This window comes from Solanum tuberosum, unplaced genomic scaffold (genome assembly GCF_000226075.1).
Source record: "Solanum tuberosum cultivar DM 1-3 516 R44 unplaced genomic scaffold, SolTub_3.0 scf00018, whole genome shotgun sequence".
Classification (NCBI taxonomy): Eukaryota; Viridiplantae; Streptophyta; class Magnoliopsida; order Solanales; family Solanaceae; genus Solanum; species Solanum tuberosum.
The window spans coordinates 3,100,582-3,124,769 of record NW_006238944.1 but is presented as its reverse complement, the minus strand read 5'-3'; the positions used below and the strand labels follow the sequence as shown (position 1 = coordinate 3,124,769).

The 24,188-nt window shown below is 35.6% G+C and overlaps 3 protein-coding genes across 4 annotated transcripts in view; 1 reads left to right on the top strand and 2 right to left on the bottom strand.

Moving 5' to 3' along the window:
* Positions 1-3,607, top strand: part of LOC102591173 (protein LUTEIN DEFICIENT 5, chloroplastic) — an 11,767-nt gene extending 8,160 nt beyond the window's left edge. For both annotated transcript variants that reach the window (XM_015303741.1, XM_006340440.2), the window contains 7 exons: positions 405-437; positions 539-619; positions 706-788; positions 1,552-1,683; positions 2,886-2,946; positions 3,056-3,121; positions 3,250-3,607. In XM_015303741.1, coding sequence (XP_015159227.1) covers positions 405-437; positions 539-619; positions 706-788; positions 1,552-1,683; positions 2,886-2,946; positions 3,056-3,121; positions 3,250-3,423 — 630 coding nt within the window. In that variant the 3' untranslated portion in view covers positions 3,424-3,607. The remainder of the gene's footprint in view (positions 1-404; positions 438-538; positions 620-705; positions 789-1,551; positions 1,684-2,885; positions 2,947-3,055; positions 3,122-3,249) is intronic.
* A 93-nt stretch (positions 3,608-3,700) lies between these two features.
* On the bottom strand, positions 3,701-18,277 carry LOC102599752 (sterol 3-beta-glucosyltransferase UGT80A2-like). Its single transcript, XM_006340459.2, has 13 exons — positions 18,203-18,277; positions 17,511-17,753; positions 17,076-17,187; positions 12,382-12,552; positions 12,032-12,095; positions 11,842-11,899; positions 11,533-11,710; positions 5,973-6,103; positions 5,326-5,428; positions 5,140-5,216; positions 4,344-4,391; positions 4,116-4,265; positions 3,701-4,008 (listed from the first exon to the last, which is right to left on the bottom strand). The coding sequence occupies exons 1-13, from the start codon at positions 18,275-18,277 to the stop codon at positions 3,835-3,837; spliced, it is 1,584 nt and encodes a 527-aa protein (XP_006340521.1). The 3' UTR covers positions 3,701-3,834.
* A 200-nt stretch (positions 18,278-18,477) lies between these two features.
* LOC107058320 (uncharacterized) lies at positions 18,478-20,290 on the bottom strand. The gene is made up of 2 exons (XM_015303867.1): positions 19,902-20,290; positions 18,478-18,818 (listed from the first exon to the last, which is right to left on the bottom strand). Exons 1-2 carry the CDS (start codon positions 20,041-20,043, stop codon positions 18,478-18,480), a joined length of 483 nt encoding a protein of 160 aa, XP_015159353.1. The 5' UTR covers positions 20,044-20,290.
* Positions 20,291-24,188: the final 3,898 nt, after the last annotated feature.

Sequence of the window (24,188 nt, the reverse complement as noted above, 5' to 3'; positions counted from 1 at the left end):
TTGAAAGGGGGGGGGGGGATGAGTAACAGTAGCATGGCATAACTAATCATATGTATATGCTCTTATGTGCATATGACTTCCATAAAATAGAATAACAATCAATTACAAGAAGATTGAGAAGTCGGAGTTCAGATAACTCTATGCAGATGTTCTTAAGATCTATGTGAAGCTTTTTCCTTGTAAAAATTATGTGCATCTTTGATAGAATTTGTAAGTGTCAATTTAGATCATCTGCTTGTTGCGTTTCACTTCAACTCTATACTGGCTAGAGCGAATGTGTATCTCATGGTTGAACTTTTGGAAATTATGATTTATTCAAGATATGAAAAAGGAGATAAAGCTAGGTAGCTGTGAAGTTCTTCATTATAGTATCTGACCTCTCTTTCAACCCTGATAAACTGCAGGAACCTAGTGTCATGGCGAAGCTTCAAGATGAGGTGGGTTAAAATATAAGTGTTTTCACTTAGACTTATTAAATCAGCTTTATGGAGAACAGCCACTTGGATCTGATATATAGTGTATTTATTGTTAATTTCAGGTCGATTCAGTTCTAGGGGATAGGTTCCCAACCATTGAAGATCTAAAGAAACTCAGATACACAACTCGTGTGATTAATGAGGTAAGATGAATGTTACTTTCAAGCATAAATCCTTTTATTGTGCTTCCAAGTGTTTACTTTCTGAAATTCTTCTTTTTGTTTTGCAGTCTTTAAGACTATACCCACAGCCACCAGTCTTGATTCGTCGTTCTATTGAAGAGGACGTAGTTGGAGGTTACCCAATTAAAAGGTTATCCCTAAATATGTTCTAAAAAGCATTTTGCACAAGCCTGATCAATTAAATATTTGTCCCACAAGTGCATACAATCTTTGGAGAGACTGAAAATGCATCTCTCCTTCCCTCATAACAGAAATAATAAGAAACAATGGGATGAAAAGAAATAATTAAGCTTGCTTTTGGCATGTTAGGTGTAGGCTGTTAGATAATGAAAATCAACTGATTGCCTTTGCCAGCATTTGCTTTTGAATAATACCTCATTGAGCTTACTACCAATATTGGGCACTTTGTACGCTCAGGGCACATAGATGCTTAAACTAGTGGATACCGCAGATAATTTCTATCTTGCTCAGAGAAAGAAATAAACTGGTGTTCCTAGTTTGCAGAAACATTTGCTCCATAAATATTTCCAATAGTAGTATACTGATGTCATTTTGTCAGCTCTAATCTTAAAGCATTTTTGGTAGTTAGGAAATAGTTTCAGCAGACTTCTCTTCCTCATCTGATTTACACCCTGATGTCCTCCCTTGGCATAATAGAAGCTGAGCACAGAACATGGAGGTCTATTGGTCATATACTTCTATTAACGTCTATTATTTTCAAACACTTGGGTTTGACATGGGGCCCATGCTTAATGAAACTTTGGTCATATCTTCATAAAACTTGAAAGAGGAACTTACATCTGCACCATATTTAGCTGGTGGCCATTATTTGGTCTAGGTTCTAGATCATCTTTTGATCATCATATTCTAAAATTATTTTAGCACTTTCATAGGGGTGAAGACATTTTCATTTCTGTTTGGAACTTGCATCGATGCCCCAATCATTGGGAAGAAGCTGATAGATTCAATCCTGAGAGGTGGCCACTTGATGGACCTAACCCAAATGAGACGAACCAAAATTTCAGGTATTGCAGTTGTCAGTTCATTAGTGTGTTGTGTACAGAAGAGGTAGCTCAATTTTGTCTGTATTTTTGGTAAAATACTTGTCATTCTTGAATTGCATGTTAATTTTAATCCCAGTATTAGAGAGATGGTTTTTTTTTTACTGTTTTTGCTTTCTAATGACTTACCAATGAAATGACATGACCGAAGGCAATCATATGTATGGTAGTTGACATTTCAAATTAGAGTTACTGAGCTCAAAAACTTCTATGTTCGTCATCACTATTTTGATCTTATTGATTTGAGCCATGTTATATGTGGTCTCTTTCACCATTTAGAGAAGTATGAGATAGATATTTTTACACTTTGAACTCTCCCTTCAGTCTAACATCGGTGAAATAGATTGGAAATACAGTTTAAGTTATGCATGCTGGGAGGATCCACCAAATGGTTGGAATTTTAAGTGTACCTAAAACATAATTCAACTTTTTTATCAAGTAGATCATTGTTGATTGGGTTTCTGGTTGCTGTGCAACCAATATTTCTAGAATTTAACCAGTCAATCTCTTGTTTTGGTCGGCAATTACGAAGCAAATAATGCTTTATTGTCATAGATGTCCATTCTTTCCTACTTGAAATTATCCTTCTCTATACTGCATTTTTCTTCTGATGTAGTTTATAATAACTCCCATAAGGTGGTTTCGTTTGGTGTGAGGGATAAGAAAATAGTGATGGGATAAATTTTTTGTATCTTGTTTGGTTGCCATGTTTGGGATAACTTATCCCACCATTTATATCATAAGGATAAGTTATCCCATATACATGGTGGGATAAGTTATCCCAGCACTAATCCTGGGATAACTTGTTCCCAACCAAACGACCCTTAGGAGAAAAGATCACTGCATTGGAAAATTTGCAGATGACGAGGATCTGCAGAGTCCTTTTTTGAGTTATTTGAAGAATCTTGACTTTGCAAATTTTGTAGTTCACTAAGTGATGTTTCAATCATGCCACATAGCATTCTTCATAATGAAACCTCTTCCGACTTCATCTCAGATAACAGCTGACAAAGGCAATTTGTTAGAATATCAGTAGCACTCTTTGTTTATTTCCATGTAGAGCTAATATCAGTATGCTTTAACATGGGAAAGTATCTTTATGTTCCTCCATTTTTGAGCTTGAAACAGACATGAGCTAAAATGGCTTTTCCATTCCATTCTTTCAGTTACCTTCCCTTCGGCGGAGGACCAAGAAAATGTGTTGGAGACATGTTTGCCACATTTGAGGTAATCCTTTAAATAGTAGACTGCAGTAGTGAGGACGTTGCTTATCATTACTGCATTTAACATTGGTATATCTTCAAGAGCTCCCCTCATAATTTTTATCTATCTTCAGAATTTAGTGGCAGTTGCAATGCTTGTTCGACGATTTGATTTTCAAATGGCTCTTGGAGCTCCTCCTGTGAGTTTTGCTGTTCTCACTTAATTTTTGGCATTTCTGTACCTGTTACACCGGGATGAACTTTAGGATATGGCCTCTTATCTTACTTACCTACTCGAAACTTTTGAGTATAATCAACTTGGCTGCAGGTTAAAATGACAACTGGGGCTACCATCCACACCACAGAAGGATTAAAAATGACTGTAACACGAAGAACAAGACCTCCAATAGTGCCCAAATTGGAGATGGCATCATTAGAAGTAGATGTCAACTCAGTGTCAAGCGAAAGAGCCAAAGCTGAAGCTTCTACTGTTCGACCATAATAGAACTGAATACAAGCAACAGCAGCATGTATTTAACAGACAGGGGAACTATGTATGTTTAGGGTCCTTAATGCTGTCAGTCAAGATAAGGAAGTCACTGTAAGTATAACGGTATACAATGGATCCTTATAGACAAAAATCTCATTAAAATTGAATCCACTTTTGGTGGCCTGTTCTTTATTGAGCCTTGAAATGGTCAAATTTCATTTCAATTGAGCTATCGATTATCTCATTAACTCCTCACTCCATTCCAAAAGAAAACCTCACAATTGGAAATACAATCAAACTCGGGGACATTTCCTGAATTCTAATTTCATGGTTTCTTTTTGATACCTAGGTTACACATCCAGCAAGCTTTTCTATGTCTAAAACAACATGAATCATACTGAAGCATAGTTTGAATAAGAAAAATTAGGAGTGTCCGAGACATCGTCTTAGGGAAAAGAAATGGGGAGAACGAGGCGAGACCTCAGGCTTAGGCTCAAGTGATTCTAGAGGGAAATGTTTATAGAATGCTTTCACAGCTCCAGTCACTCCATCCTCATGTTCCATGGCTTTTGCTAGTTCTACAGCACATTCTTTTACCTGTACCACCACAAAAGTACATCACTTATCAAGCAACAGCATGTATCATAATAATGGACATCCCTCCAGAATCACAATAAATAAAACACTAGGAAGAAACTAACTACCTTTGGATCTAGCATGAACCGGATGGCAGCGACCAGCTTTTCAAGGGAGAACTCGTCCACAGGGATGGGAGCAGGACCTACTCTCCTAGCATGCACACGTTCACCCCAAAATTGTTGATCCCCAAAGAAAGGTACCACGGTTGTTGGGCACTGAAAAACATCCAAAATGTTATCATTCAGAATAAGACGATATACAGGAATATCATGATGTTCAAAATCAAATATTACTGCGGCTTTTAGTCCAGCAGCAGTTGTTCCAGCACCTCCATGATGCACCTGGAAGAATGAACAACAATATCTCCACATATCATTGGCTGTTTAATAATCAAAAGACTGAACAACTTTATAAAATATGTTATTGACCTACTACTTTATCAAGTTGAGGTGAGGTTAAAGTTTATGCACATATGGCTTGCACATGATATAAAGAATTTGTCCCAATACAGATCATGCACTATATACAACATACCCAATGTAATTCCACAAGTGGGGTCTGGGGAGGGTAGGATGTACACAGACCTTACCTCTACCTTTGTGGGATAGAATAGAGGCTCCAATAGACCCTCGGCTCAAAAGAAATGTTATCAGAAAAAAAAGTATCCATGATGTTGTCCAATAACATTCAAACTCGTAATAAATTTTCCCCAAGTGTAGATTAAGATTCCATAACCCAAAATACTAAGCAGAATGACCTTCTGTAGCCATGGGAAAAGAAGGATAAGCTTTAAATAATCGGGTAGACGGCAATTAAGAACTAATCCAAGAATTGAACTGGATCAATAAACTAGTGGTTCACCCAAGGAGTTTCTTAAATTGAAGTATATTTGTGGTAGATGCGATACAAAGACACAAAGCATGGGCAGAATCACAATTCATCAACTTACAAATTTATTTCATAACCACAGCACTAATCATCAATCCAATACAGTCCTTAAACAGTCTAAGATGAAAAGATGGGGAAATGGAAGAGCATATGCAAATTTAGATGAAGACAGACCAATTAAATGAGGTAAAGAGGCTCTACCACAGCAGCACATTGCAGGAATAGCCAATCATGAGGGCAATTATCCAACAGGTACACAAAATCCTTGGGTTCCTTCACTGGGAGAAGATGATTTAGTCTTATCAGCTAATACAATCAATCATAAACCTTGTGAACTGCAGTTAGTTGTACGCATGATGTGACAAATTAAAAATTTGAGTAACTTACAGTTCCCAAGGCCACCCCAGCCTTTGTTAATAATACCTCTTTGTCCAGTAATTTCTAGAGCTTGAACAATTATCTCGGTCATTTTTTCAGGTTCTTGAACAGGCTGTGAAAAACAATCTTGAGAAATTTGACACTAAAAGTTAAGCATAATACTTCAAAAGTCCACATAAATTAGCATAACATTTCAGCTGACTCTGAATCCGATGTGGGTAGACTCATGAATAGCAAGAAAGAAATCACTGTCAGTTATTGTCATACTTACAAGACTTACAAAGGTAAGCTTGATACTTAAAAACCAACATAAATTAGTATAATATTTCAGTTGATCTGGAATCCCATGTACTCCCTCTCCCTTTGCCTAACAAAAGTTGTCCACTATTGACTTTGCACAGGGATTAAGAAGCAGTAAATGATAGGGGTAACTTTACCAAATCACTCTTATTAAATATAAGTCATCTAAACATTGAAAAATAAATAGTATATAATAGCAAGGGTAAAAACGATACAACATGCTAAATGATTCATTGATTTTATAAACTGGACAAGTATTGTTGGACGTCCCAAAATAGTATAGTGGACAAGTAAAGATGGACAGAGGGAGTAGCTTAGACTCATAGCAGTAAAGAAATTATTGGCGGTCGACTTACAAGACTTCCAAAGCCAATATAGATAGGCTTTTCACCATCTTCAAGCCATTTAACGAGTGATTCTGGGGGTTCATAATTGGAAGCAAGGTCTAGGAAGCAAAACCCCACCACGTCAATTTTTGGGCCCCAATCTGCAAATCACCCAATAGAAATGTAAGTGTTACTCAGACAGGCATGTTCTGCTGACAATTCCATCGGTAATAAGGAAGGCAACAAAATGATAAAAGGACAACTTTTTAGTGACAATTCAACTATCATGTTCAGAAGAAAATGAAGAAAACAAGAACCTTTATCTTCTAACGAAATTTACTTGCAGAATATACAGTAACCTTGGTGATGCAGCATGCCATCTTTATCAGAAGGAATAGCAGAATGTTACACTCAGAGATGCACTAACTTAGTTTCTCCCAGATTAATTTTGCAAAAAAGGAATAAATAACAGTTTTAAAAATCTAAAACGTTGGTTACTTTGGTGATAAAATAGGATTGGAAATCAAGTACTTTGCATATATTTATGCCAAGTACAACCACATACAGATATTTTTGAAGAAACAAATTTAGCAACTTAGAAGCTACAAAGGAAGTTGACGCGGGAAAAGGCAACATCTACCTAGACATGTTTTTAAAAAAAAATTGGTAATGTTGTATTCCTCAGAATTAAGCATTAAGGATATGTTGGAGACCTCCATAAATTGCCAACAGAAAGGAAAAGAGCAAGGCTAATTACTGGGAGCTTAACAGATCAACTAATTGTTCTACTTCCTCTATACAATTCCTTTTTACACCAAAAATACAAAGATACAATACATTTCTCTTCCACTCTGTATGGAGTTTGATTTGTTCTCAAAGCATCTTCCATTCCCTTTCTTCTATATTGACCACCATATGCATGCTGGGATCATTCTCCACCGTTTCTTTTGGCTCTTGCTCCTCCTCTCTCCTAATCCATCAACTTAGTAGGTTACGTCAGCAGTGTGTTCTGGCATTGTTGAGATGGTGTTTGTGAGCCTCAGGAACAAAGCCCAAAACTGGTTTGTAACTCTGCAGTGCAAGAATAGATGTCAATTGGTTTCATCTGTCTCATTGCAGAGAAAATATCTGGACACTAATTGAAGCCCCGTCTTCTTCAGCGCCTCCTGTGTTAAGCATGCTCTCTTAGCTACTAGCCATGTTAGTTCTTGATTAGTTTCTTCAAATCTACAAGTGACCATTTGATCACAACTATCCACCATTTCCCCCTCCAGATTGGAGGAAAACAAACCACAATCCCTCCACTCCTTCCAAAAGCAGCCATATGAATTTCTCCTAGAGTAAGTGACAACTTTCACTTGGCTTGTAGTGAAATAGGTTTGCTCAACATCCAGATACATCGTGTACATCCCGATACATCGCGTAAAGTGATGTATCCGAGAATAGGAGAGAGTAGCGATTTTTGTAATTTTTTCAAATAGTAGGGAATTTTAGAGAATATGGTCAAGAAAACCTCACAAAGAGGGGCATACAAATGTGTCCAAGATGCTATTTTTTTGAGCAACAGGCAGAGACATTCAACCATTTGTTTTTACACTGTAAAGTGGTTAGCCAACTATGGAACCTGTTCACTAGTTTCAGAGGCAAAAGGTGGACTATGCCTGAAAGGGTAGGTCAGACTCTAGTAAGCTAGAACAATGAGGGTAGAGGTAGCACAGACCAAAACAGATGGAGAATTGTCCCACCAGTGATTTAGTGGACCATTTGGAAGGAGAGAAATTCAAGATGTTTTGAAAGTATCAGTAGTCCTTCACATAGGATTAAAATGAACTGCATTATCAGTTTTTGCTATTGGTGTAGTTTTGAGTATATAGATGATACTGTAGCAATTGTAGACATCTTAGGATACTTGTAAGATGAAATGAGACCTAGAGATAAGTTTTCTTTTTTGGGTTGCTGAGCCTACTCAATATGTATGTAGCTACCTGCTACCTCTATGAATATAAATTCTTGGGATCCAGCCTTAGTGCTGAAGATTTATAAACAAACTTGTTCCCTTTGTCAAAAAAAAAATTTCTCCTAGAGTTGTTGAGAGTAATTAATCTCATTCCTTGCTAGTTTTGTTTCCACCGACACATAAAATTCGCTACTGAAGCATCAAATTTCTCACTAAAGATCTTTTGCTCTCCCCGTTTAAACCCCTTACATTCCATGATAAATTTTTTATTTTCTTGATATACCCGCTGATGTGATTCTCCCTCTTGCTCTTGGCTCCCCTTCCTTGAATTTCATGAAAAAAGACGGGTTCCTTACCTCCTTTGGGACTACTGCTTTAAGATTCTCCTATTTCCCCTCCCTTTTTTGATTTTGTTTCAGCTCTCTCCTCTTATCAATCCTGAACAATAATCCACACGCTATCTCGTTGCACCCCTCAAAAGCTGCCCCAAATTTCTTGCCTAATTTGATGACATAGGGGTGTATCCATAACATGTCTTTCTCCTTTGCTTCCTCCTCACTGATCGGTTCGTCCACTTGTAGTGGCTCTGTCGCTGAAATTCATTATCTGATATGGATCATCACCTTGTATCCCCTCTCTTTCCCAGGCTAAGGCTTCCATAGTACTGCTTCCTACCATGGTTTTCTCTCCTTGTAGCGGTTGGTCCTCCATGCAAAATTTTATTCTCCTTTCCTAATGTTTCTCCCTCGTGAACCTGATGGCTTACAATTCATTAGTGTAAGGAAATCTTGGTGTATACGTAAAATTTGTGAAGGGCTCAGTTGTTCATAATTTCTTTGAGCTTTGGGCAAGGTAGGCTTAATAACAAACCCAATGCATTGCCCTTCTATTTCTGAAGGATAGTATGGGTCCTTAAATAGAAGGATTTTTAGCCCATTGTTTCTATGTGTCCCCTTTGACCCCAACCCTGTGGTCCAGCTGCCACGTGTCCTACTCCTGCTTTTATCCCACATGTCTTCCTCATTGGGACCCTCAATATCCAAAGGATATTTCCTGCAGCTTTATTTCCTCTTTATGTGATTTGTTTCCTTTCCTTTCATACTACAACCTAGGTTGTCATCTTCTTTCCTCCTCTTGTCACTGTCACCTTGGACCCCGTGGCTCGTCATCCTTTACCCTTCTGTATCTCGCCGGCGCTTCTACCCAGATGGGTAAAGAGAACACCCTGTCGTGAAGTTGGTAACCACCATTCAAGCTTCAATCCTATGCCCTGTCTCTTCCACTCTCCTATCATAATGTGTTCAGCAATCTCTCGCGATGGAAGTTCAAAAAGAAATTGAATTCCATTCAAATCGAACAACTGGAGATTGTGTACCCCTTTCCATGCTTGTTGATCCCATCTCCTTATGTCATTACGAGTAAGGATCTCGTCGCAATCAGGGAAACTGCCCACCAGACACCTGCTGAGCAGCTCATTTCCACCCATGGAGTGGAGGAAGTTCCCCCCACTGTCTCATGTTCCTTTCGTGATCATCTGTTTCTGTGTAAAGCTTCTTTATAGCTCCCTTCCCCTTCAGTCTATTCAACTGCAGTGATCGCTTCAGCATTTAATGTAATTTGTGTAACTGCTTCCTTGTAAATGAAGCCTTCAGTTTTTGTGTTGAGCCCCCTCAACCCCTCATTAAAGCTGTTTTCAGGAAAAATGATGACAGATTTGGTCAATCCATTTACTGCAAATATTGAGATGAATCTACCATATTTATTGAACTTCAGAGAAAAGTATAGAAAGGTGGAAATATCTCTGCATTTCCATGTTTTAAGACTTTCCCTCTTATTTTTGATGCCTCACGTAGCCTTCTGTTGAGCCATAACAGAGCTCCCTTGCTTAAAATCATCCTTCTCATGTAAAGCTTAGACCTTTTCACCCATTCCAACCAAGTTACTTCAGAGGGGTGGGGGACTAGAGGCAGGTAGAGCTAGAAAGGGAAAAGGAAAAGTTAGGTAGTCCCAACACAAGAAGAGAGTGCTCTCTTACTAGTACAGAAGGTAGTCCCAACACAAGCAGAGAGTGCTCTCTTACTAGTACAGAAGAGAACAATACTATCAAGGGTTTCTTCACAGGTCCTTCTTAAGCATGAAATACTACTTCAAAGAAGAGGTAAGGTTTTTTTTTGATGACAAGGGAAACCCGCATCCGCTACCCTTTGGGTGCGCACAGGGTAAAATCCCCGCTCCTATGCAGTAGTTCGCAAACCACACAGGAGAGGTAAACCATACTAGGCAAGCCCGGTGCGACGAGCTCGACCCAAAAGGCAAACCCCTTGCTTTCGCTGGCAAGGGGTTTCGAACTTGAGACCTCCAACATGGAAGTCCCAAGCCCAAACCACTGGCAGGTTCTAGATAAAAAGCATAGTGTGCATTATTCTGCCTGTACTCCCTTGTAACTAATTCTTGATGAAGCCCCCAAAACTTCCTCAAGCATGCTTCTCAGATAGTAGAACAGTACGAATGGTCACCAGTGAACTCCCACACAACTTCAACTCCTATCTCAACAATCAAATATGGCGGCAAGTTTTGTTCTATAAACATGAACTAAGAAACAACATTCATCTATGGACTATTAACAATGGCTCATAATCACATTAAAACAGTCCTGTACTTCCTCACAAGCATACTATATGTGAGAATACTTGTGTAGTTCCCAACACTGAGAATACCTTACCAAGATGATAAACTAAACTAATGAAGCAACAGATCTCATTTATCCATAGATGCAGACCTACTGGTTATCTACAGAAAAGAGAAGAACTACATTCCTCTTATGAGAAACAGGAGAGCAATCCTACAAACATCAAAATGAACCTAACCAATGAATGTATAAGGGACTAGATTAAATGTCCCAACAAATTACACAGAACGTAAAATTGAATATAACTTAATTAGGACAAAACTGGGGTATGTGGAGTTATATGTGAGCTTTCTATTACCCACGAAAGAGTCCCCTGTTTCTACTTTTGGGAGGTAACATCTCCTTCCGACTTCGAAACCATTTTATTATTTTGGTCAAATTTTTTTTTTTTTGGTTTCCCACCCGGTATCCTGTACCCACATTGGAGCCCAACTAAATCCGGGAAGTCCCACATTAGGGGTAAAGCGCTCCCTAATAAAAGCGAATCTGTATGGTCTAAATCTTATTTAATGTTGTGTCTAGCAAACCTCCACCATTTCAATTTCCTGGGAAGAAAAGAGATACAGAAGCTTGTTCAAACCCGGAACAGTTTATTACATAGTCATCCCAATAAACAGCTTCCAAGTGATTACAAAAGCTATTTCTGAATGCAATCCAAACCTAAAAATTGTTAGGTCCAAACTAACCATCTAGGGACATTAAAGCGAATGAGGACAGATCTGCCATTCAATTAAATTTCAACTTTCAACTTATGAAGCAATGTGTGTTCTCATCATGACCAAATAAATGTGAAGTACTTAAAAAGGCAAACAGGTTGGCAAAGACATCTACAATTTATTATCAAGGACAATTAAACTACGTAAATGAGCCATCAAAAATTCACTATGCATCATGACCATGCAACTCACAAGGTAGAGTCTATAACAAGATATTTGGAAAGAGACCTTTGGGTTTAGGAACTAGGTGTGGACTCCATATATACCCAAAAGGCACATCCGAATGGTAACTGTTGGAGTTACTCAAATAAGTTAATCGCCTTAACATCAACTTTTTCTTCCTGAAGTCATTTATCACATCCCGAATCCCAAGCCAGATCAGTCCATCAACAACTTGATATGATAGCTGCACAAGGCATTCATACAAATGATACAAAAAAGAATCAAGTGAAGTCGAAATGCTAAAGAATTTCTTTCTTTTTTCTGAAACTGGCAACTTTGAAATGTTAGAGAAAATAAATGTCATCAAAAACTCACTCTATTAGCAACTGACTGCTTGACACGAGAGAGAGGATGTGGAAACTCGCTAGTAGGCCTGCCAAGGAATGACAATAGGGAATTTTAGATCGCATGTTACAAGAAACTCCATAATCCTACCCAGATAGAAAGAACGAGAATTGCAAAAGAAACCTGAGGAAAAATTCTATTTTTTAAGGAGACCACTTACGTCCATGGCATTGTGAAAAATAAATGCAATGGTACTTGGAGGGCCTCTGCTACATGCGTATGTCCTAAACAAGTCAAACCAACAGATAAGTTGAATCACATAAATACGTGGAAAATGTTACTTGATCCAACCTATCATCAATCATGATAAAATTCAGCGATATTACTGTACTCTTGAATGAAAATCTTTTTTAGTTGTTCAAAAGTCAAAGAACCAATCCTTTTGACATACACAAAGATAGGGAATGACGATATTTCTTAGCAACAATGTGAAGGTAAAACTTACAACCCAAGCAATCTTATCAAAGCATGAATAGTTCATATTGTAATTCATCAAACTGATAGTCTTACCATATGCAGGAGGATTGGCAATAATGGCATTTACTTTGAATGGAACATTTGACTCTGGATCGGGATCTACGCATGCAGGTAGTAAGGAGAATACAATATCTTTTATTTGATTACGTTGAATAAGTATTTCAGAAGGTCCAGATGGCAAAAACCCTTTATTCTTTACCATGTCTGCAAGAACATATATGCAGTGATCAAGTTTGCTGATTGTATTTACTAAATTTGATAGGGAGCAATTCTTAACAAAAAGTAACAAAGAGAGAGAGAGAGAGAGTGCATCAACAATTTTCGACCATCAATATATAGCAAAATTGTAAAGTACAAACAGTCCAACCATTTCTGTTTTAAGCACCAAACATATTAAGTGAAATTGAGAAAGGAATTTCTCTATTTCAATACAATATACAGGCAAAAAGGTGAGTTAAGGCTGAGGACAGACGAATGGCATATATCTGCAACTACTGCGACAGAAGCTTGGTGCATCAAATTGTTTCTTGTTTTCTGCATCAATTTCCCCAAATAATGAGGATCCAATTTCAAATCTTATGCATGTACAATCACTTGTATATTTTACCAAAATGTACCTCACATGAACAGGAAACCACATTCCAAAGATCAAAAAAAGCCATCTGAAAAGGCTATCAACAAGTGTGCTCCTTGGTTTCTCCATAACACACATAAAAAGCAATAAGAGAAGTGCTCTGGATAAGCTTTACTCTGCGCCTTAACCCACAAGCTGTACACACTATAGGATATCGAAAATCATGTTATTCTTGAGTTGCAAACAACTTCCAAGGGAACTCTCTAGCATGCTTTACTTCACACTGAAAACCCAATTCCACATTTGTAAGCATAGTACTTGGCAGCCACTCACTCCTTTTTTAATTAAGTGCTAATTATTTGTTGTGGGATTAAAGCCTAGAGATGCAAGTGGTATTGAAAGTAGTAGAGAGCTCACACAAATATATAATTTTCCACAAATACATCCAGTCATGTTATTTATGCAATTATGCTAGCAGAAACCTCATGGGTGCACCAAAATTTAGCTAGAAATAGATTTTATATTTACAAAATCATGTGACCCCAATTGACAAGGCTCTTCTATTCCCCTCTCTCTCTCTCTCTCTCTCTCAAGTACACACATAAAATCCAAACAAGCTAACGTCACGTGCTCTACACGGTGGGGGTCCAACATCACATCATTTACTGTAGTTCAGATTGCCCATTGTTTCCAAACTGATTCAGCACATCCACCCAGCATTATAACAGTGAGTGATCCACACATCTTACCCTCATCAACATTTACACATGTAGCACCATCCATCGTCCTCCTGAAATTTTCAACTGTGAGGCTGAACAACCCCTCTCCCCTCATACTACCAATCAAGTGAACAAAACAGTGTCCTCTTTCTTAGAATTTTGACTCACCACAACATGCCATGAAATAGTCATCATTGTAAGATAGGACTCGTTCCGTTTTGAGAGATTCTCAAATCATTGACACCATTTCACTAATAATACTCCCTCTGTCATTTCATGAAAAAAAATAAATAAATACTCCCTCTGTCCCCATTTATGTGCCATCTACTAATAATACTTCCTCCATCATTTCATCAAAAATAATAATAATAGTACTCCCCTGTCCCATTTATGTGTCATACTTCTTTTTAGTTTAACTTGTCATACTTCCTTGCCTAGAAACAATTTTATCTTTAAGCTTCTCATTTTACCCTTCATAAGATGATTATAGTCACACAAATGTTTGTGGCTTGTTTTAGACCACAAGTTTCCAAAAAAATCTTTTCTTCCTTTGGTTCTATGCCCAGTCAAACACCACCACATAAAGTGGGATGGAGCGAGTATTATTTTAAACAACTTTTATAGGTCAAACATCTTAAACCTCTTTCTTGTTAAGTATATTCATGGATAGGAGGGTCAAAGTAATGATATCTTAACCGTTATGATTCTGATGACGGTGATGAAGCAATAGAAATAATTAATAATAGTAATAAGGCATAATACATAAAACATCTATGCCCTCCAACTTTGGGTGTGCACAAGTAGACACTTAAACTTTTATAAAGTTGAACAAGTAGACACATGTATTATACCATGTAGGACGTACATGTCTACTTGTTCAACTTTATACAAGTTTAAGTGTCTACTTGTGCACACCAAAGTTGGAGGGCATAGATACCAACAATTCAAGTCAAAGGGAATATCTATTTATTATGCCTAATAATAATAACAAATAATTAATGACAATATTACTATTATAAAAGAACATATACAGGTTATTAATTTTTATAATAACTAGTAAATTACCCGATATCACAAAATTTATAAAATAATACTTAAAACCTATCCGTCATTAAAACTAAAACACTATGTTATCTTACATACAAGATTACGTAGTAACAAACATTAATAATGTAAAGGAAAATGAAAATTATTACATCTTATCATTTATCCTTAATAACATAAGCATAAATTAATGATTGTAAAAATACATACCAAGATCTTTAACATAACTAATGGTGTCAGTGAGCCACTCAACAGGAGCAAAATACACAAATATTTAATTGTGAAGAAGAAGAAGAAGAGATTCAGAATTTTCGTTGTTTTAAAATGAGAGGAAATCCCTCTATTTATAGACAACAAAGGGTAGTGTGAACAAATGTTACTGTGCCTTATCGGAAAGGTTACAACTATTTGGAAAAGTTTCAACCCTTCAAAAAGGTCACAACCTTTCATAAACGTCACAACTTTTCATAAAAGTCACAATTTTTCATTAAAGTCGCAACTTTTCATAAAAGTCACAACTTTTCATTAAAGTCGCAACTATTCATTAAAGTCGCAACTCTTCATTAAAGTCGCAACTCTTCATTAAAGTCGCAACTCTTCATTAAAGTCGCAACTCTTCATTAAAGTCGCAACTCTTCATTAAAGTCGCAACTCTTCATTAAAGTCGCAACTCTTCATTAAAGTCGCAACTCTTCATTAAAGTCGCAACTCTTCATTAAAGTCGCAACTCTTCATTAAAGTCGCAACTCTTCATTAAAGTCGCAACTCTTCATTAAAGTCGCAACTCTTCATTAAAGTCGCAACTCTTCATTAAAGTCGCAACTCTTCATTAAAGTCGCAACTCTTCATTAAAGTCGCAACTCTTCATTAAAGTCGCAACTCTTCATTAAAGTCGCAACTCTTCATTAAAGTCGCAACTCTTCATTAAAGTCGCAACTCTTCATTAAAGTCGCAACTCTTCATTAAAGTCGCAACTCTTCATTAAAGTCGCAACTCTTCATTAAAGTCGCAACTCTTCATTAAAGTCGCAACTCTTCATTAAAGTCGCAACTCTTCATTAAAGTCGCAACTCTTCATTAAAGTCGCAACTCTTCATTAAAGTCGCAACTCTTCATTAAAGTCACAATGAATAAATTAAAAGAGAATTCTGGTTTGTGGTGGCGCCACGTAGGCGGGCCTAAGGTTCTCTTTTATATATATATATGATTAAACTGTTTTTTGTTCAAGGCCCCCCAAAACCAAATACCAATGGAAAAGGTTACCAAATTTTAATCAAAGGCTATGCATGTTACATTCAAAATAAAGATTTATGCATGTTAAGCTATAAAGACTTAAGGTTTTGGTCTAGCGACAAGTGATGTGTGAATGAGCCGCACTACACAGGTTCAAACATTGTAATAGTCAAAAGCCTAGATTTTAAGTAGAGAAGGGTAGAGGGCAGGTTCATAATCCACAGAGTTATGAACCGTGCGCCACAGGTCCTTAGGATTCCCTGGTTATCACAAAAAAGCTATGACAACTTAGGGAACACAGAATAGATCACGGTATTGATACTCAATTCTTTCAAGATATGCAGTGAAGCAGTAGCCACAAAAGGAAAACTGGTTTAGACATCCCTTTTAGATTACTTTCAGCCCCTTAACTTATTAAAATAAAGTAATATTAGTTCTTCTGAATATTTTTATTTTTTCATATAGTTCTTCAGATTGTTTCTATTCCACAGCAGAGTTTGAAGTCCTGAAATCAAGTCTACAAAGCAATTGGAAGTCGACCTGCAGATTCCCCGTAGTAAAACTGTTTGAAGGGTAAAAATCATTTTTACAATGAAACAGCCTTTGCTGAGTCCAATCTTTCTTTTATTGCTAAAAGTCTACAGTTTTTTCATGCTTTCCCATTTTTATTTCTCCCAATATGATTTCTACTTTGTGGTGTAGGGTCTCAAATTTTCAGGGTAATAACAAGGAAAAAGTTAAATGTTTTCAACCTTGATGCAAGTATTTCACTAAACTCTTCATATCTGAAAACTGAAGCTAATTGCATCACCAACTCAGTGCACGACGGCTTTTAAATGAACAAGTTACTTGACAAATGTAAGAGTTCTGGGACTGAATTAGCTTTTACTTCTATAATTTCTTACCAGGATGAAAAGATGTTACCAATTAGACAAATATAAAATAACTCTGAGGATGAAGATTACAAAAACTGATGCAAGAAAAAATTATCGGTATATATCCTGAGCCCCTCGACTCAACTATAAACCATTTTAGAGCACTAGAAATAGAAGCTGCAAACTATTTTTAGTGGTGATATGTATGCTTGACTAAAACCTGAATATGAGAAATATGACATAATAAAAAAGGCAGCGGATAAGGTTTCCAGAGATTACTCACATGCAGCAAGAACTTTTGGATCTCCACCTAGAGGATAAAATTCCAATCCAGCACCCAATACAAACTCTTTAAAATTGGCATGAGTTGCTAGTCTCACTCTATGACCATTTTCCTGCAAAAAAAAATTTCCACTTCCAAGCTATAATATGCCTATTACTTGACTTCAAAATTAGCTGGAACAATTATAAATTATCAAAGACTCCATCCAGGAAATGCTACGGATGCTATTTTCTTAAACAAACATTGATATCATTATTGCATACTTACATTGTTAAAGGAGGGTAACATGTATCATCCAGAAATTCATGGATCGTAAAGATGTATATGAGTTATCTCTAACTAATAGGAAAAGCAAGCGCATATGTTAAATAATAAATGTAGTAAATTAGTAAGTTATAGATGGTTGTATTTGTTGAGTAGGAAGGGCAAGTAAACCTGAAGCTTTTTCCCAATGGCAACAAAGGGTTGCACATCTCCCCTCGTCCCAACAATGAGCATAACAATTTGCAGTGGAGGTACTACTGGAATATCAGCTACATCATTTGCTGCTTCACCTGAAGCTCCATTGTAAACAACTCCGGTGCCAAAATCAAGTTTTTCGGGTTTAATATCCCCCGGAACTTCAAATTGCACAGTACCATCATCTTGAACAGTTGCAAGCCTATTGAACAATTTGAGCTGCAAATTTTAGGTTTTGTCACAAATTACAAAAACAGGTACAAGTTTCATAAAAAACAATTTCTGAAAGAAGATGGTTGTCTGGTAACAAGGATCATCCATTGTTAGCGCATTACTACTGTTACATGATAAAGCCAACTGAACCTCACATTAGTGATGGTAAATGAACAGAAACCAAGTAAATTCATTTATAGTCCTTTTGCCCCTTTAATTGAAAGACAACGGTGAAGGCCCTATGAACAGATGAGCAGATCAGGTAGAAAGAGACCTTTAAATTTCACTACATTTAAATATGTCCAAATTAAATTTAGGTTACTATAAGGAATGATTACATATGGTCTGTATCATGGGAAAGTCTGAAAAACTGGAAATTGGCACCCCCAAACCAGGAGAAAAAATTTTTGGAGCTTGAATAATGGATACCTAAAATAAAAAATAACACTACATACACTTAAACAGACATCCATACAAGCTAATACAGATATGGATCTTGCTGTTTCAGTGCAATGATCCGATTTGTACATCTTCTATGAACCCAAAGTGCCAATAATTAGTGTTTAGCAGCAAGTTCTTTAGTTTCTCCAGAAAGGTATAAACTCTACCAATTTTATGTCATATTCTTACACAAGATACTAAATATGCCCATTTTAAAATGCTTCATATCGTCTTAGTCTTGTGGTTTCACAGGTTTCTGTTTCCTCGGATGGAAAGAATGAAGAAGGCTTTAGTAATAGATGAAAGGAAAACAAGCAGCATCCAACAACAAGATGTACCGAATAAATATCGAGAAGATCTCAACAATGTGAGGCTTCTCCACCAGATCTCTAGGCAAATCAGAAACAGATACAACAGAGAACATGTAAACAAGTTTGTCATTTACACCTGCCTTTTTTCTTAAAGGAACTCTATCATCAAAAAGCTTTGATGCTAGCAGATGTAGAGCTCGGTTCTGGTTTTGTATGTGTCTTCCAGCTTTAACTGGCTGACTGGTGCCGGGTTCCAATTTCTCCACAGGCTTTTCCACATTTGTAGCACTATGCCTTGTCTCATTCCCGCTAACAGATCCTGATAGTAAAATATTAATATTGACAGTGACAATTATCTTAAGAATATAATCATCAAATAATAAACTATGATATAAAATAATTGAATTTTGAAGTGATAAATTAACAATTGCATAAGTCCTTAAAAAGTAAGTAATTAGAAGCAGACTTTCCCCCACAGTATACGATTAGAACTTAGAACTATAAACAGTACATTAGACAACAAATTAATTGCCCGAAGGAGATATAAGCTCCGTCTCCCAAACTTATCAGCCATCAGAAAAATCCAATAACCAATACTAGATAGTATTATAATGGAAAGTTGATTCAACAAAGTTCCTAGCAAGGGCAGAAAGTGATGATGCAAGGAAGGAAGTTCTCAGTGTGTCAAAGAATTATGCATACAAGTGTGATGTCTATTGTAACACTACAAAGCAATCACAGCCCAACCCTCTACAGAACTCCAAGTATCTAGCTAGGAAGCACAAAGATTCAGCTTCTTCGTGGCAAATCTCTAAGGTTTGTAATGAACAAAAGAGAAACAAACAGAACTTAAAGAGTACGTTTAAAAAAAAAAAAGTTAGACCCCCTTAGATATGATTTCCAGCTGCTCCCTCTGCCATCCTAGACTACCAAAGTCTAATGTGTTCACAAGTAAATATGAAATTAAGAGTCCTAGCCTCCCTGTTTAAAGAGCAAAAAAGTAAAGTGCAACTTGAAACATTTTCTCACAATCTTTTACCCCGGACAACATTCACCTGAAGCACTAATGCATAAAATGAGACATATTTTTTGGTAAGAAAAAGGAAATAAGACATCTAACTAATCAAGCGGAAGAGAGATCTTCGTATCTCAGTTATTTGGTTGGCTACCTGAACTTTCAGTTTATCGGTAAAGTTCAATATCCCACCTTCTAATTCCCATTCCCCTTCCCCTCCTCCAATTTATTTATTTATTTTAAAAAGGGAAAATGCGAAGCCGCAACATAGCAACGTAAGAACAATCCTTTTCTCAGGAAAACATGAATCAGATAAGACTTGTTAAGAATTCATAAAGCAGAAATCGAAGAAAAATAAACAATATATGGCAGCGAAGAAAACGATACCTTCCACATTGATACAATTAGCATCAATACTCTCCTTGTTCGTTTGATTCCCATTAGTTTCACCCTGTATTTCAATTTCAATATCAACCGGAACCTCACCCGAATCCCTCAACCCATTATTCTTTTCCAACGAATCCTCCATTGACAACCCAAAAGAAAGGATAATACAACAGGGGTCTACTTTACTTTCTCCACTTTAACAGGGAAACAGAATCTAAAAAAAAAGAGCAGATAACCAGAACAAGTTAAGGTAGGGGAATATAGAAAATAGTAGGTGGAGGAATACGCAAGAAAGGAAGAATTGGAAGAGGAAAAAGGGGCGGGGAAATACATGCACAAAACAATACAGAGAGAGAGGGGGAACGGTTTGGGGCAGACACGTTGTTCAAAACGTGAGGCCACGTACTGTTGTGTTTGTAAGAAGCAACTACTTATTTCTTTACCCTTCCTTCCAATCCTTTTCTTTCCCGCTAATCTTTTATTCAGCATAAAATTATACATTATTTTTTAGCTTAAATTATCATTGATTCCTTAAAATTATTCACATAATTCACTTAAATATCTTAACTAGGGATTGTTCTTATTAAACACAGTTATCGTTCAAAATATGTACCAATTAAATACTTTTTGATGACATGGCATAATAAGTGTGATACAATTTTAAAAACGCGCATGAAGCCAAAAATCTTTTTGCGGATTAATAAATAATGGACAAATCAACATAAGAAAAATCATAATCTGAACATAATTTTTTGTTTAAAAATCCCAATTGTCTTTTCCAATTGGACTTTTCAATTCAAAATTACCTAGAATCCTCATCGGCCAAGTTCCTTCGCCACCATCCCTCGACACCCCCCCTTTCCTATATAATCCTTCATTCGTATTTCTTTCTAACACCATTCCTCTATTATCAATATCATCATTGGAAAAACATTCATTAAATAAATAACCAGTCAAAAAATAAAAAAGCAAAAGAGTTTACTGATAAAGATTTTCATTTAAGTTATAAATAGAATTTCATCAAAAATAAAAATCAAATTGAGTCAAAAACAATTCCAATGGAACTCCATTTTTTCGACAAAACTAATATGAATTTGAAATTATTTTCTTTGAAATCATTAAAGAATTCAAATCTTAAAGAACTCACAATATAGAAGAAAAAAATATGAATAAATTTGAATTGATATTTGAAAAGGAGAGTGAGATAGGGAGAAATAGCAACTACAATGTTGAATCAGAATAAAAGAGAGAGGGTAGGTGTGTAGGTGGAAAAATAAATCCTTATATAACTAAGCATGGAAAGGAAAAAAGGTCAGTAGCGAGTATATCGCATGCAATCTCTATTTTAGTTGATTGTCAAAAAAACGTTAGATAGGTATTTTTTTTTACTAATAAAAGTGTTCAATTGGAACAAGTCTAAGATAAGGCGTCCAAGTGAAATATGCGAACAACTTTAAGGGGCCGCAAATGACTTAAATCTAATTTTCCATTTATCCTTCATTTAATTATTGATCTTGTTTTTAATATCTCAAAAAAATTTACATTCAATTACTCCACTTTTCACCTCTTATTATAATATATTTGTCGAACTCCAATTTTTTAAAAAATAGTTTGTTACCTCATTGAAGCTCCTCCCAACTGAAGTCATGTGAACAAATATAACCTACAAGTCAGTGTTTAATCCCTTCACATAAAGGTGAATCCTCACTACTTCGGTGCTTACAAATTGAGTAGCATATCGGGACAAAGCATGAAATTTGGACTTATAGGCTGCAATTGACATAGTATATTGTTCAAGGGCTAGAAATTCATCTTTTTTTCTATCTCTCAGAGTGCGGAGCACATACTTCTCTAGAAACGAAACATGAAACTAGGTCCAACTCAACGGATGCATGACTGATAAGAGACACTCCACATAAGCCCTCCACCACCACTTGAAAAACTAAAATTTTGTATTTGAGAATGGCTAAGAAACGCTGAAAATACACACACACACACACACACACACACACATATATATGCCCTCCACTCTAACGGAAGATTAAATAGGGACACGTGGCACAATCTTATCCGTCGATCCGATATTTAATAAATATCGGGTGGGTGGATAAGATTATGACACGTGTATGTCCGTTAGTATAAAAGGTATATATGCTCTAGTTTTTGGATGACAAGAACACCAATGTCCCAAAAGTATGACAGAGGGTATATGCATACCATTTACGATAGTTTGGGGGTATATTTGTCTTTTTCCCTATTATATATATAAATCATAGTTGTACATACTACATGCATCCTTTGTTTAATTCAAGATTATAAATTATAATACATGTGAAACAAAATACTTTTAGTAAACCTTTTAAATATAATCATAATGTATAAAATATAACAATATCTATCATGTAAATATCCCAAAAAAGAAAAAAAGTTCAAAGAACTAATAATCATGTATGTATCTAAAGTTTATATCTTTTATACTTTTCGTAAATCTTAATCTTAGACATATGTAACATTTTTCTACATAATCATAATGTATAAAATATAACAAAATCTATCACCATGTGTAAATATCCCCAAAAAAAAGAAAAAAAGTTCAAAGAACTAATATCATGTATGTATCTAAAGCTTATATCTTTTATACTTTTCATAAATCTTAATCTTAGATATATGTTACATTTTTCTACATATTATATTATATTTTTGTAAAATAATAATTGTCAGCAAATGAGTATCTGATGTTGTGATTGAGAAGTGAAGAATACACAACTGCAAATTTAAATCTGAAATGTAGAGAAACAAATAAGAATTAGTTAGCGAAAAAAATTCAAAAACTTATATATCTATATATCCTCTCCTTTCTTTCCTATCAAAATGATCCGTATATATTTGATTATATAGATGATTATGATCTTTTACTAGTTTATTGGTATGCGTGTAGCCAAGTGTACCCATTACTATAAACTTATAGTATATGACAATCGTGCTCCACATAAGTCCTTAGACATCTTATTACGCGCGTTGTGCGTGTAGCCAAGCGTACATGTTAAGTATTTATAGGATTTATGTTGCACTAAAAAATATAAATGATTGTGGATATAGGAAGAATTTTCACCAATTAGTGTTACACAAATAATTGTTAGAGTAAGAGTGTTTGTTTGAAAACTAAAATAGTTATCTAATTTTATATGGACCATTGATAATGAACTTTATACTTTTAGATCATTTTATTATTAATTAAAGAGGCAATATACTAATTCATGAGATAATAAACTAATTATAAATGCATGTAGTCATTCAACCTATCTGTCAAATATTTCATATAATCCATGTAAAACACAAATAATTTGGCATACAATAAAATATCTAATCTTTCATTGAGATAATTTTTAATTTCATTTGAAAATAAGAATATAATATTGTACATGTTCCACGCCAATAATTATATAAAGGCTAAATAAGTAATATCTATTTAATTGTAATCTAGACACAAATTTACTTTATATAAGCAGAGAACATATTTAACTAAAAAGGAATAAAGAAAAGAAAAGAATACATTATAAAAGAACATTTAAAACTAATACAAAAATCACTTACAAATGGTGTGCTTACATAAAATAGTACAAATAATTCATTATTTTGTTGTAATTCATGCAACATGATAAAAATTTATTATTTCCTTCCAAACATTCTTTACAATTAATCAATCAATCAATTATAATGTCTTTGATCCAAATACAACAATAATGTTATTTCCCTTAACATTTCTACAAAGATTGATGGTAACTTTTCTTCTGCGGTCTATGACTATGACCAGAAAGAAAATCAAAAAGGAAGAAAGAAATGATATATCAAAGATGAGAAAATGGATCTTAATTTATAATAGAGAATTGTCATTTACATACTTTGGTAAGAAGATCATATATGAGATTTGTAAGTTCATTTCCCTTTCTAGGTGACTTTAAATAGGAAAACCTTACATGAGGGGAGATGAAAGGAAAAAAATAAAAGAGACCCATCAGTTTCCTACTTAATTAGGTAACCTTTGGTCTTCACCGATAAATCACTGAACAATATAATTAGGAGTCTTTTTGTCTTCGATCTTGATAATAATTACTTATAACAATTTAATATTAATTCACCATACAACATGAATAAATTGGAACCAAAATAATTTGATATTGACTTAATCTGTAACACTCCCTCGTAGTAATTAAAATGGTTCTAACCCATTTAAAAAAATATGTTTTTCAAAATAAAAATTACCCCCTCCCCCGAGCACCCCCACCC